The sequence below is a fragment of the Lipotes vexillifer genome, unplaced genomic scaffold, assembly GCF_000442215.2.
Source record: "Lipotes vexillifer unplaced genomic scaffold, Lipotes_vexillifer_v1.1 scaffold626, whole genome shotgun sequence".
NCBI classification, from domain to species: Eukaryota; Metazoa; Chordata; class Mammalia; order Artiodactyla; family Lipotidae; genus Lipotes; species Lipotes vexillifer.
This window is the reverse complement of record NW_006786303.1, coordinates 38,052-51,808: the sequence shown is the minus strand read 5'-3', so window position 1 is coordinate 51,808 and position 13,757 is coordinate 38,052. Positions and strand designations below refer to the sequence as shown.

At 35.9% G+C, this 13,757-nt stretch overlaps 1 protein-coding gene across 1 annotated transcript in view; it reads left to right on the top strand.

Moving 5' to 3' along the window:
* Positions 1 to 13,757, top strand: part of ASB7 (ankyrin repeat and SOCS box containing 7) — a 46,598-nt gene that overhangs the window by 17,956 nt on the left and 14,885 nt on the right. Inside the window, exon 5 of the mRNA XM_007458458.1 lies at positions 12,779 to 13,384. Coding sequence (XP_007458520.1) covers positions 12,779 to 13,384 — 606 coding nt within the window. The remainder of the gene's footprint in view (positions 1 to 12,778; positions 13,385 to 13,757) is intronic.

The following is a 13,757-nucleotide window of genomic DNA, read 5'->3' as shown; positions in this document are numbered from 1 at the left end:
CGACGTCAAACTTTATATATTCAGTAAACCGTGTTGTACACAGATGTGCTGTCATCCAGGCTTTGTTGTTCCATTTATAGAGCACAGGCAGAGTAGATTTGGTAGAATTCTTAAGGGCACTAGGGTTTTGGGAATGGTAAATGTACACTGGCTTCAACTTAAAAGTCACCAGCTACATTAGCTCCTAACATTGAAACTTTGAAGCCATGCTTTGACTTCTCTTCTCTACCTATGAAAGTCCTAGGCAGCATCTTCTTCCAATATAATGCTGTTTCATCCATATTGAAACACTGTTGTTTAGTGTAGCCACCTTCATTAATTATCTTCTGGATAATTTGTTGCAGCTTCTACATCAGCACTTGCTGCTTCACCTTGCATTTTGATGTTATGGAGTTGGCTTCTTTCTTGGAACCTCATGAATCAACCTCTGCTAGCTTCAGACTGTTCTTTGGACGTTCCTCACCTCTCTCAGCCTTCACATAATTGAAGAGAGTTAGGGCCTTGCTTTGAATTAGACTTTGGCTAAATTAGGGAATGTCGTGGCTGGTTTGATCTTCTATTCAGCCCACTCAGACTTTCTCCATATCAGCAAAAAGGCTGCTCTGCTTTCTTATTATTCCTGTGTTCACTGGATTAGCACTTTTCATTTCCTTCGAGAACATTTCCTTTACATTCACAACTTGTCTGGCTGTTTTGCACAAGAAGCCTAGCTTTTGGCCTGTCTCAGTTTTCAGCATGCCTTCCTCACTAAGTGTAATCATTTCTAGCTTTTGATTTAAAGTGAGAGACATGTGACTCTTCATTTGAACAGTTAAAGGCCTGATTTCAATATTGTTGTGTCGCAGGGGACAGGGAGGCCTGAGGAGAGGGAGAGAGACTGGGGAACGGCTGGTTGGTGGAGCAGTCAGAACACATAACAGCATGTATTAATTAAGCTCGCTGTCTTATTATGGGAGTGATTCATGGCAACCCTAAATAATTAAAATAGTCACATCTAAGATCACTGATCACCATAACAAGTATAATAATGATGAAAAAGTTTGAAATATTTTGAGAATTATCCTAATGTGATACAGAGACAGAAAGTGAGCAAATGCTGTTGGAAAATGGCACCGATGGACTTGATCTAGGAGGGGTTGCCACAGACCTTCAATTTGTAAAAATTGCAGTCAGTATCTCTGAAGTGCAATAAAGTGAAGTGCAATAAAATATGTGCCTGTATTTACATTTAAAGTAAACAAAAAATTCAGTTCTGCAGTCACGCTAGCCACGTTTCAAGTGCTCAGTAGCCACACGTGACTAGTAGACATATTAGACCTTGTAGATATAAAATGTTGGCCTGTGCAGATAAGTGATATTTTGCTGCTTTACTTTCAAATATCCTGCTTCAAAATGATGAACACTTAGGGTTTTATAATGTCCAAAAATATTAGTGTTTCTAAACACAAATGTGATGCATATAATAGTACCTCTGTCCAAATCCTGGTAATCTTTCTGACCAGGTTAGTGTACTGTTGTAATTATGGGGAAGAGTCACTACTATAAGAGTGTGAATTTTAAGAAACCCACTATTATTATATTCATTTTCCCATTTTGAATCTTTCTAAAAATTCTAATACTACACTGGACATTTCAAGAGAGTAACATTAAGAGACGCTATATTAGCTAGTGTGTTTATTTATCTTCAGATTCAGTGTTTATGCAAACTGACCTGGAGGGCGGTCAGCTGAAGCTCTAGAAGTTAATTCCATAAAACACATCCCTGGAGGAACCTGAGATGAGACACCTGATAAGTGTCTCAGGTCTTCTCTTGGTACAGTAGGTATATCCTCTTGATGAAACACAAGAAAATAAATGAAAGAGATAAGTGATTAGAAAAATCCATAGCAGAATGGTGAGAAATTATTTTTAGCTTTTCAAAAATGAAAGATTTTACAAATGGTAATCCCAAATGTGATGAAACAGGAACATTGATGGTAGAAGTTTATTAAAGCACTTGTGGAAAGAAGTTTAGTAGTATGTTAGATCCTGAGAAATGGGAGATTTTTTTGCCAATAAATCTACTTCTGTTAATTTATTCCAAGGAAGCAGTCTTAAGTACAGGAATTATTTTCTGTATGAAAATTTTACCCTTTATTATATATAATTTTTAAAATGGAGGCATTTTCAATGCCCAGATTTAGAGGAAAAATTGAGTAATTAGACTATGATTACAATTATGAGTAATTTTTTTAAATGTATAGAAGGAAAGCTGAAAGAAGTCTATCATCAGTGTTGACAGTACTTATTAGAGAATGCTGTTTTTTGCTTTGATGGTTTTCTAAATTTTTAGTTTTTCATTAACAAAAAAGTAATACTTGGGGAAATTCTGTTTGGGAACATTATACCATCTGACTTTCTGGCTGTTTGTTCTGTGTTGAATTATTAGTCAAGTTTTAGGTTTTGGTCTAGATTTTTTATTTCCTCCATCATTGCTTTTTTTTTCCCTATAATAACATGACAATGCATAACTGGTTTTTAGAACTCCAAGCAGAGCCTGTGCCTGTGTAACTTAGCTAATTGCATTTAGTGCTTTCTAAAACTTTTAAGAAGAGTAATCACATAGATAGTAAATTATGGTACAATGCTTATACATATGTTTTGTAAAATTCTGGCTTTCCTGCTTTTAGGATTTTGTAATGTCCAAAAGTATTTGAGCTTTTAGACACAAATAGGAAGCATATAATAACCTCTGTACAAATCCTGGTAATGTTTTTGAACAGTTCAGTTTATATATTCCAATCCTCAGGGTAACCAGTAAAAAAAAAAAAAGATAATGCAAAGAAGTATAGCTAAACTGTCAATGGAGACATTAAAATGGAATGTTAAAAAATGTTCTGATAGTACAAAGAAAAAAAAAGGTAGTAAAGGGAAGAAGAGGGACAATAGAGGAGGTAGATGGAAAACAAATAATAAAATGGTAAATCTAACCTCAACTATATCAATAATTATATTAAACATTAATGGACTAAACACTCCAATTAGAAGTTAGAAATTATCAGAAAGGTAAGTAGACAAAAGTCAATTACATGCTGACTACAAAGATAATACCTTAAATATAAAGGTACGGGTAGGTTGAAAGTAGATGAATGGATGGCATATATCATGGAAATATGTCATGCAAATGGCAAGCATGTGAAGGCCCGAGTGGCTACATTAATGTCATATAAAATAGATTGCAAGACATAGACTATTACCAGAACTAAAGAGAGACATTTCACAGGAACATATGGGGCACTTCATTAGGAGGAATAATAGTCATAAAATGTGCATACACCTAGGAAGAGAACTTCAAAATACGTGATGCAAAAAATTTGAAGGGAACTTCAAAATATGTGTTAAAGGGAGAAATGGACAGTTTCACAGTCTTGAATGTGGGAGATTTTAACATCTCTCAGCAATTGATAGAACATCTAGATTTAAAAAATCAATAACTATAGAAAAATCTAAAAACCATTATCAAACACATTGACCTAATATTTTTGAAAATTGCATCCAATACCTTCAGAATATACATTCTTTTGTGTGCATGCTGTGGACACTAGGATAAACCATATGCTGGCAATAAAATACATGTCAGTAAATTTTAAAAGGCTGAAATCTTAAGGGTATATTCCCTAACTGCAATGGAATTCTGTTAGAAATCAACAATAACATGTCTAGGACAAACTCAGACATTTAGAAATCAAACAAATTTTGAACTGAATGATAGTGAAAATACCATATATCAGAATTTGTGGGATGTACTAGAGCAGTGCTTAGAGAGGAATTTATAGCTATAAATGTTTGAATAGCAAAGAAGAACCATCTTAAATCAGTTACTGAAGTTTTTACCTTAAGAAACTTGAAAAAGAAGAAATTGAGCCCAAAGTGGCTGTTGCCATTTACCCTCTCTGCTCCCCAACAATCTCTGTGTCACATTATCATGGGAGCTGGAATCCTCCTCGATGATGGAAGGGACTGACCTGATTTTGGAGCCCATGGAAATTCCCCATGCCTGGAGCATTGTTGAAAATAACTGTGGTCTTGATCTAGGTGGCAAACAAACTGGAAAGGCCAACAGCAGTTGGCCTTACTGAGGCTGTAACACCAGTTGGGGCAAGCAACAGAGCAGCCTCACATTTAACAGGAGACCTGGCAAATGAGACAGCCATGTGGGCTTTGATAAGCTGCTACATATTTCTGGGAATTTGGAAGGCTGATACATACTTAAAAAAGGCTAGAGAGGACCCCAGTTATCTACTCACCCCTGGCTGAACATGAGGCCAGAAAATGGAAGCTGTAAGTTGTAAATTGTCTGTTTATTGAATGTGTGTCTCAACCTGTACACAGATCTCTTGGGCACAGGGTGGAAGCCTTACAGGCTCAAATTGTTTAAGCACAACCTCTGACCAGTTACTGGTCAAACATAAGTTATTCCTAGGAGCGGCCCCTAGAAGCCAGACTTTAATAATAACAACTGAGCAGAGACGTAAGTGGCTGTGTACTACAAGGGAGACAGACTATGTAGAATTAGTCTAGGCAATTCACTAAAACAAATAGCAACAGCAGCCCACCTGGAAGAGGTGAGGTTCAAAATCCAGGGGTGCTATGATATAGTCTAAAATCTTCAGTTTTCAGTACAATTATGAGACATGCTAAGAAACAGAAATGTATTGCTCATACACAAGAAATGAAACTAGCTAATAGAAAGTGTTTATGAAGGGGCCCAGATGTTACACTTAGTTAACAAAACTTCATAATAGCTATTATAAATGTATTCAAAGAACTAAGGAAACCATGTTCAAAGAATTAAATGAAAACATGTGACAGTGACATATCAAATAGGAATGATCAATAAAGAGATAGAATACATATAATTTTATATATGAAAATGGGAATGTATGTATATACATATATATAAATAGAAATTCTAGAGTTGAAAGTACAGTAACTAAAATGAAGAATTCATTAGAGTGGTTAACAGCAGATTTGAGCTGGCAAAAGAAGAAATCAGTGACCTTGAATATTTATCAATAGACATTATCTAGTCTGAGGAACATATAGAAAAAAGAATTTTTAAAAATATCAACAACAATAAGATATGTAAGACATCTTATGGCCAAAATAACATGTTTGACCGGTAACTGGTCAGAGGTTGTGCTTAAGCAATTTGAGCCAGTAAGGCTTCTACCCTTTGCCAAGGAGATCTGTGTATAGGATGAGACACATTTAATAATCAGACAATTTACAAGTATGCCCCAGCTTCCATTTTCTGGCCTTACGTTCAGCCAGGGATGAGTAGATAACTGGGGTCCTCTCTGGTCTTTCTTAAGCATGCATCTGCCTTCCCAATTCCCAGAAATATGTAGCAGCTTATCAAAGCCCACATGGCTGTCTCATTTGCTAGGTCTCCTGTTAAATGTGAGGCTGCTGTGTTGATTGCTGCAAGCAGTATCACAGCCTCACTCAGGGCCCCATAGACCTGTGGAACATTATCAAGCATACCAATATATGCATGAGGCATAATGGGAGCCAGAAAAGAGAGGGGAAAGCGAGAAAGGGAAAGAAAAAAATATTTGAAGAAGAAATGACTGAAAACTTCCTACATTTGATGAAAAATGCTAAACTATACATCTGAGACACTCATTGTCTCCAAGTAGGATATTCATCTAAGAGATGTAATAGTCAAACTGGGGAATGTTAAAAACAGAAAATCTTGAAAGCTCCTAGAGAAGTGATGCATTATGTACGAGGGATCCTCAATGATAAGATTAACAGCTGATTTCTCATAAGAAACAACAGTGGCCAGAAGGCAATGGGATGACATCTTGTAATTACTGAAAACAAATAACAGTCAACCAGCAATTTTAAATCCAGCCAAATTGTCCTTCAGAAATGAAGGTGATAGGGCTTCCCTGGTGCCACAGTGGTTAAGAATCCGCCTGCCAATGAAGGGGATACAGGTTCAAGCCCTGGTCCAGGAAAATCCCACAGGCCGTGGAGCAACTAAGCCCATGAGCCACAACTACTGAACCTGCTCTCTAGAGTCCGTGAGCCACAACTTCTGAGCCCTCACACCTAGAGCCCGTGCTCCGCAACAAGAGAAGCCACCGCAATGAGAAGCCCACACACCACAACAAAGAGTAGCCCCCACTTGCCGCAACTAGAGAAAGCCCACGTGCAGCAACAAAGACCCAACTCAGCCAAAAATAAATTAATTAATTTTAAAAAAGTAAAAGCCAATAAGAATATTTAAAAAAAATTTTTTAAATGAAGGTGATATAAAGATGTTCCCAGATAAATGAAGGGAATTTGTTGCTCTCAGACCTGCCTTATGAGAAGTACTGAAAGAAGTCCTTCCAGCTGAAAGAAAAGGACCATGTGTAATCCAAATTCACAGAGCAAATAAAGATCACTGGTAAAGGTAATTATGCATATAAAAAACAGTATATTTGTTTTCTATTGCTGTGTAACAAATTACACAAACATGTGACAATACAAGATACACTTATTACCTCACAGTTTTAAGGTGTTGGCCAGACTGTTCTCATCTGTAGGTTTAAATGGAGAAGAATTTGCTTCCAAGCTCATTCAGGTTGTTAGCAGATGAATTCCCTTGGATGTATAGGACTGAGGGCCTCAGCTTCTTGCTGGCTACTGGCTGAAGGTTGCCAGCAGTTCCTAGAGATAACCTGCAGAGTCTTGGCCTGTGGGCTTTCCCACCAAGGCTCCTTAGTTCATCAAGGCAGCAGTGAAAGTTGCTACAATGACTCTGCTAGCAAGATGGAGTCCTGTGTATCATAACATAACCACAGTAGTGACATTCCGTCACCTTTGCCAGATTCTTTTGGTTAGAAGGAAGTCACAGTTCCTGCTCATACTAAAGGGGAGAGAATTACACAAAGGCATGAGCATCAAGAGGCAGGGATTATGGGAGGGGCCCCCTTAAAATCGTGCTGCCAGAGACAATGGAAATATATTCCCCCCTTTTCATCTCTTAAAAGACAACAACATAAAACAATAATTATAAAACTATTGTTGGGCTTATATAAAGATGTAATATATATGACAATAATAGGACAAAGGAAGGGAGAGGAAAGGGGGCTATCTTGGAACAGTTTCTATATACTGCTACAACTAAATTCAAAGTAAGACTAGGAATGAAATAACAAAGAGAAGAAAAGAAATCAGTGGAATTGAAAATGGACAAATGATGGAGAAAATTTATGAAACAAAGAAAAAGCTGGTTCTTTGAAAAGATCAGTAAAATTGATAAATCTCTAGCTAGACTGATGAAGAAAACAAAAGACACATACCAATATAAAGTATGGAAAAAACTGTTTTCACTACAGATCTTATAGATACTAAAAGGATAATAAGGAATATAATGAACACCCTTCTGCCATTTAGAAGAAATGAACAGATTCCTCGAAAGACACATATGGCCACAACTGACACAAGGGAAAAATAGAACAATCTAATAGTCCTACATCAAAGAAATTTAGTTCATAATTAAAACTTTACACTAAAAGTCTTTAGGTAGGCCCAGCTGCCTTTTCTGTTGAAATATTTCAAATATTAAAGGAATAAACAATAACAGCACTACCCAAACTCTTTGAGGAAACACTTCCAAACTTATTGTATAAGGCATATAGTACCCTGAAACCAAATAAAGACATTGCAAGAAATGAAAACCACAGACCAGTTTCACTCATGACAAAAGTTAGAAATAACCTTAACAAAATACTATCAAATCTCATCCATCATTATATAAAAAAGAATATTACATCATGACCAAGTAGTGTTTATCCCAGGAATGCAAGCTTTGTTTAACATCTGAAAATATGATGAGTAATTTACCCTATTAATAGAATAAAAGTAAATACCAAATGATCCTATCAATAGATGCAGAAAATGCATGTGACAGTATAGTATACCCATTCATCATAAAGACTCTCAGCAAGCCAAAAGCAGAAGACAACTTCCAAACCCTAAGGAAAGACACCTGTGAAAAACTACAACTTAACATCATAGTAAACTGTGAACTGCTGAATTCTTTCCCTCTGAGATTAGGAACATGGCAAGGGTATATGCTTTTACTACATTTTGTCAACATTTTATTTTTCAAATAAGGGTCCTGGGATTGGAAAGGAAGAAGTAAAGCTGTCTTTATTTGCAGAGAACATAATTGTATGTTTAGAAAATCGTAAGAAATCTCAAAAAAATTCTAGAACTAAAAAGTGAATTTAGCTAGATTACAGAATACACAAGTTGGTATACAAAAATCAATTTTATTTCTCTATACCAGTAATTAACATTTAGAAAATGAAATGTAAAAACAATTCATTATGATAGCAACAAAGTTTAGTAATAAATGTAATGAAAGATGTGCAGTATTTGTATGCTGAAAAGTACAAAATATTGCTGAGGGAAATTAAAGAAGACCTAAATAAATAGAGAGGTATTCTGTGCTCATGGTTTGGAAGAATAAATATTATTTAGATAATTTGGGGTAGATTTACATTTTTAGAGTTGATAGAGTTCCAATCAACATTGTAACAGGCTTGTTTGAAGAAATTGGTAGGTTGATTCTAAAATTTATTGCCCAAAACAGTTTAAAGAAGGTTTGAGAATGTTACCTGCTATCAAAACTTACTATAAAGCTGCAGTAATCAAGACAATCTGGTACTGGTATATGGATACACTTTTAGATCAGTGGAACAGAATAGAGTTCAGAAATAGATCCACACTTGTATGGTGAATTGTTTTGTGGCAAAGGCACCAGGATAAATCATTGAGGAAAAGGTAGTTTTTTAAACAAATTGTGCTGGATTAAATAGATATTTATATGGAGAATAATAAACCTTGGTCTGATCTTACGCTGTACACAGAAATCAGCTAGGAATGGACCCTTGCCCTAAATATAAGAGTTAAAAGTATAAAACTTCTAGAAGAAAACAAAACCTATGTGACATCGTGTTGAGCAAAGATTTCTTAAACAGGACACAAAAAGCACAAACCATAGAAGAAAACAAATGACAGTAGATTTCATCAAAATTCAAAACTTTTGCTCTTCAAAAGACACAGTATAGGAAATGAAAAGGTAAGCCATAGACTAGGAGAAAATACAAAACATATCTGACAAAAGGGCTTGTATCCAGAATATATACACAATTGAGTTTTAAACTCAATAATGAGAGCAACTACACAGTAAAAATGGGTAAATGATTTCAACAGACACTTCACAAAAGAAAGTATATGAATAAGCCCAGTATCAGAATAAGCCCAGTATCAGTAGTCATCAGGGTAATGTATATTAAAATCCCAATATGTTACCACTTTATACTCAATAGAATTGATAAAATTACTAATAATGCCAAGTATTGGTGAACATGTAGAACATTAGGAACTCTCATACATTGCTGGTGGGAGTGTAATATTGTATAGTCACTTAGCAAAACAGTTTGGCCCTTTCTTAGGAGGTTAAATGTACATTACATTTAACATATGACCCAGCAGTTCTCTCCTAGGTATTTACCCAAGTGAACTGAAAACATATATCCACAAACAGACTTGTATATGAATGTTCACAGTAGCCTTATTCATTATAGCCTAGGAATAACCCATTTATCCATTTGCTACTGACTATATAAATAAATAACTATATATCCATATTATGGAATACTGTTCAGCAATACAAAGGGACGAAATTTTTTTTTTACATCTTTATTGGAGTATAATTGCTTTACAATGGTGTGTTAGTTTCTGCTTTATAACAAAGTGAATCAGTTATATATATACATATGTTCCCATATCTCTTCCCTCTTGCATCTCCCTCCCTCCCACCCTCCCTATCCCACCCCTCCAGGCGGTCACAAAGCACCGAGCTGCAAAGGGACGAACTTTTGATGAACAACAACAACATGTATGAATTTCAAAAACCTTATGATAAGTGAAATAAGTCAAATACAAAAGCCTAATACTCTATGATTCCACTTATATCAAATTATAGAAAGACAAAACATTAGTGGTTGCCTGGGGTCCAGAGTCTGGGCAGGAAATTGTCTATAAAGAGGCAGGAAGGAACTTTTTGAGATGATGGGAATATTTTGATTGTAGTGGTAGTCACATGACTGTATACAATTCGTCAGAGTTCATCAACCTGTATACTTAAAATGGTTCAGTTTTATTGCACCTCAGTAAATAAAGCTGTTGGAAAGAAAGAACCATATTGGTAGGGAATGTTTGTCTGCTTTTATTTATATATACTTTCAAACTTTTCAAATGGGTTTCTTGAGACTGCTACAATTTGTATTAAATAGGTTGCACCTGGGGGGAGAAAGCTTGCTAAAGCGGACAAAGTTATGAGGTGATGGGGCTACCATGTTAGTGTTCAGCGAAGGCTTTTCTGTTGAAGGAACATTTGAACAGACACAGATGAAGTGAATTCAGTTAAGTCAAAGAAGGTCTCTTCACATGTGCCCTGCACATTTCTTACAGAATTTATATCTAGGTGTTTTGTAGTTTCTGCTACTATTACAAATAAGATCTTTTTCTTATCTTATTGCATTGGCTAATAATCCTTAAATTAATTTTTGTTTTCATCTTTGTCTTATATTTCCTATTTGGTAATTTCTTGAGGAAAGTAACTATACAGATTTTATACGTTGTTAACCTACAGTCTTCCTTCTGTGCTGTGTTTCCAGCGTGTGCTCAGTTAATGGATTTTAGTGGTTTTTACTTAGACTAAGCAGATCATTGCTGTATTTGTTAATCTTTGTTTTTCCTAGCTCAGTATAGCACCAAGTTGTAAGTAGGATCTAAAAAAGACCTGAGGTGGAAAACTAAAGATGCAAGTGCAATTTTGTGTAACATAATTTTAATTTTACTGTCAAACAAAGTGAGTATAGGATGCACATGAGACTGTTTGCTGACAACTTTAAAGGCACCCATGGTGGATGAAAGGTGGGAGAAGTGAAAAAAAGGTATTCTTGAATTTCACTAACAGATTAAAAGAGAATGTCTGGAAGCAGTTGATTGGTCAGGTATAGATTAGGAATGGCCATCTTGGCAAGATTTACAGTTTTATTTGAATAGAAGGGGTTCTTTTATATTTCATGCCTGTCTTAGTCTACTTTAGGTAAGTGAGGTATCTGAAAACAGATTTGAGGGCTCAGCATCATCTGTCAAAATGGCAACAGTAGCTCATGTTCATGCCTTACCAGTAGATGGCAGCAATGTGCATTGTTTAAATATTCTTGCTCCTTTTTTTTTTTTTTTAATTAAGTAGTGAATAGGTACTGTCTATTTTTCTTTTAGTGAAGACCAAGGCAGATATGATACCCTCATTTTCTTTAAACACATAAAAGTCGTATTAGTGTTGTGTAATATCAGTTTATATGAAATAATCTTAGAAATTCAACTGATATAGCTTACCTAAAAACTGTTAACTTTTTACAGCTTTTGTTGTAACTATTTCTTAATTGAAATTTGCATTCTCCACAGTATTATTACTATTTTAGGTACAGTTTTCTGCCTCATAGGTTTTTCTAAGAGACCAAACTGTCATAAAATGTTTTAGAACTAAGCAACATTTTACTAAACAAAACGCAAGTGTTTAATCACATGACTGTGGAGGCTTTTTGTTTGTTTGTTTGTTTGTTTGTTTGAAGAACACTTATGAATTTTTCTCTTTCATGAACAAGCTAAAAATAAATGGTGACTTTTATAAGAAGAAAGTATTTTAATCCTTGGTAGTTAGGTCCAACCAGTTATCTTCACACAGAATTGCTGGCCTTCAGGAAGTGACCTACCTATAGCATATGAGGGTTCTTGCCCCTTTTCTGCCCTTGTCCAGGAAGGCTAGTGGGATGAGAGCTGTGTAGAACTGACCCTCAGCTTTAGGAAAGATTGGGGGCAGGTGACAAAAGTCTGTGACTTGAGGAGTCACACAGCAGATAAATCATTTTAGTTTCTTTTCTTCTCTTTTATTTCTTTTTTTTCTTCCAGAAATCTGTCGATTTAGGAGAGAGGTTTGGAACTGTTTTAGAAAATAATATTTATTCAGTGCTGAGGTTTCTCCCAATTTTTCACACAATGTGTGCTGCTTAATTCTTAAAAACTCCAAAGTTCTTGTAAAACGAAGAATTCAGAATAGAGTTTTATCTTATAAAAACATGATTTATCAAGATCACTTAACGTATATCTTACATGTTTTGGAATTCTTACAGATCACAGAGAACCTTTTTTTTTTTAATTTTTACCTAATACACCCTAAAACAACACAGTCTGCCAGACCACAGTACATCCGTAATTTAGAGCAGCAGATGTTGCTACACATGCTTCTTTTTAAGACCAAGAAGCAGCAGAAGAGAAAATAAAACAAAAAGTTCAAAACAGAAGAGCAACATGAAACAGTACAGAGATGAGGGAGTTGGGAAACCAAGGGCAATTGGTGAAATTAGCAAAGAGAGGGGATGTGGTGATCTGGACTCTCTGTTTTTTGTATATAGCTTTTAAACGCTTTGTAAGTCATATACTCATCCTATTAATCGAGGTTTGATAACTTTCTACTAAAATTTTTTTCCCATTAAAATGGTATTTCAATTAAGCTGAGGCAAGAAGGACTTAATATTCATTATAGTGTTTAATCATTTCACATTTTATTTGAGAATTGGCTAAGATGTGCTGTGCCATGGCAGAGTTCGTTGCTTTGTCTCAGAGTCTGCTAATGTTTTCATTTTGGTTTTAACTCTAGCTGATCCCACAGTTAAGGACTTAATCGGAGGCTTCACTGCACTTCATTACGCAGCCATGCATGGCCGGGCTCGGATTGCACGCCTGATGTTAGAATCTGAATACAGGAGCGACATTATTAATGCAAAAAGCAATGATGGCTGGACTCCCCTTCATGTGGCTGCTCACTATGGTAGGGACTCATTTGTCCGACTCCTACTGGAGTTCAAGGCTGAGGTCGACCCGCTCAGTGATAAAGGTACAACACCGCTTCAGCTCGCCATTATCCGAGAGAGGTCAAGCTGTGTGAAAATCCTCCTGGACCACAATGCCAACATCGACATTCAGAACGGTTTCCTGTTGCGATACGCTGTGATCAAAAGCAATCACTCTTATTGCCGAATGTTCCTTCAGAGAGGAGCAGACACAAACTTGGGTCGCTTAGAAGATGGACAGACTCCTTTACATTTGTCTGCCCTTAGGGATGACGTGCTTTGTGCACGGATGTTATATAATTATGGAGCGGACACGAACACAAGGAACTATGAAGGACAGACCCCACTGGCTGTTTCAATAAGCATTTCTGGAAGTAGTCGACCGTGTTTGGATTTCTTACAAGAAGTCACAAGTATGTAATTTAATTATTACTACTATTACATTTTTTTTAAATTTTGCATCTTCTGAGGAGCTTAAGGTATTTTTACAACTTAAAATGACCAGACATTAATGATTCTTATTAGCCTTGCTCATTCCATTCATCTGAACTGAAAAGAAAGCTCTATATCACAGGATTTCATTAAAAATTCAGTTGTGTTACTAAAAGTAAATGGGGGTAGATAGGGTGTTAGAACACCCTCGATGTTAGATGTTAAGATCGATGCTAGAACAAGGCAGTTCCTACTGGTCATAAACATAGTCTTTCCAGGCTTTCCTGGAATTGAGATTGAGGAATTAGAATTTTGGATCTTAGCATCCATAGCTATGGAAGTGTCCTAGAATTT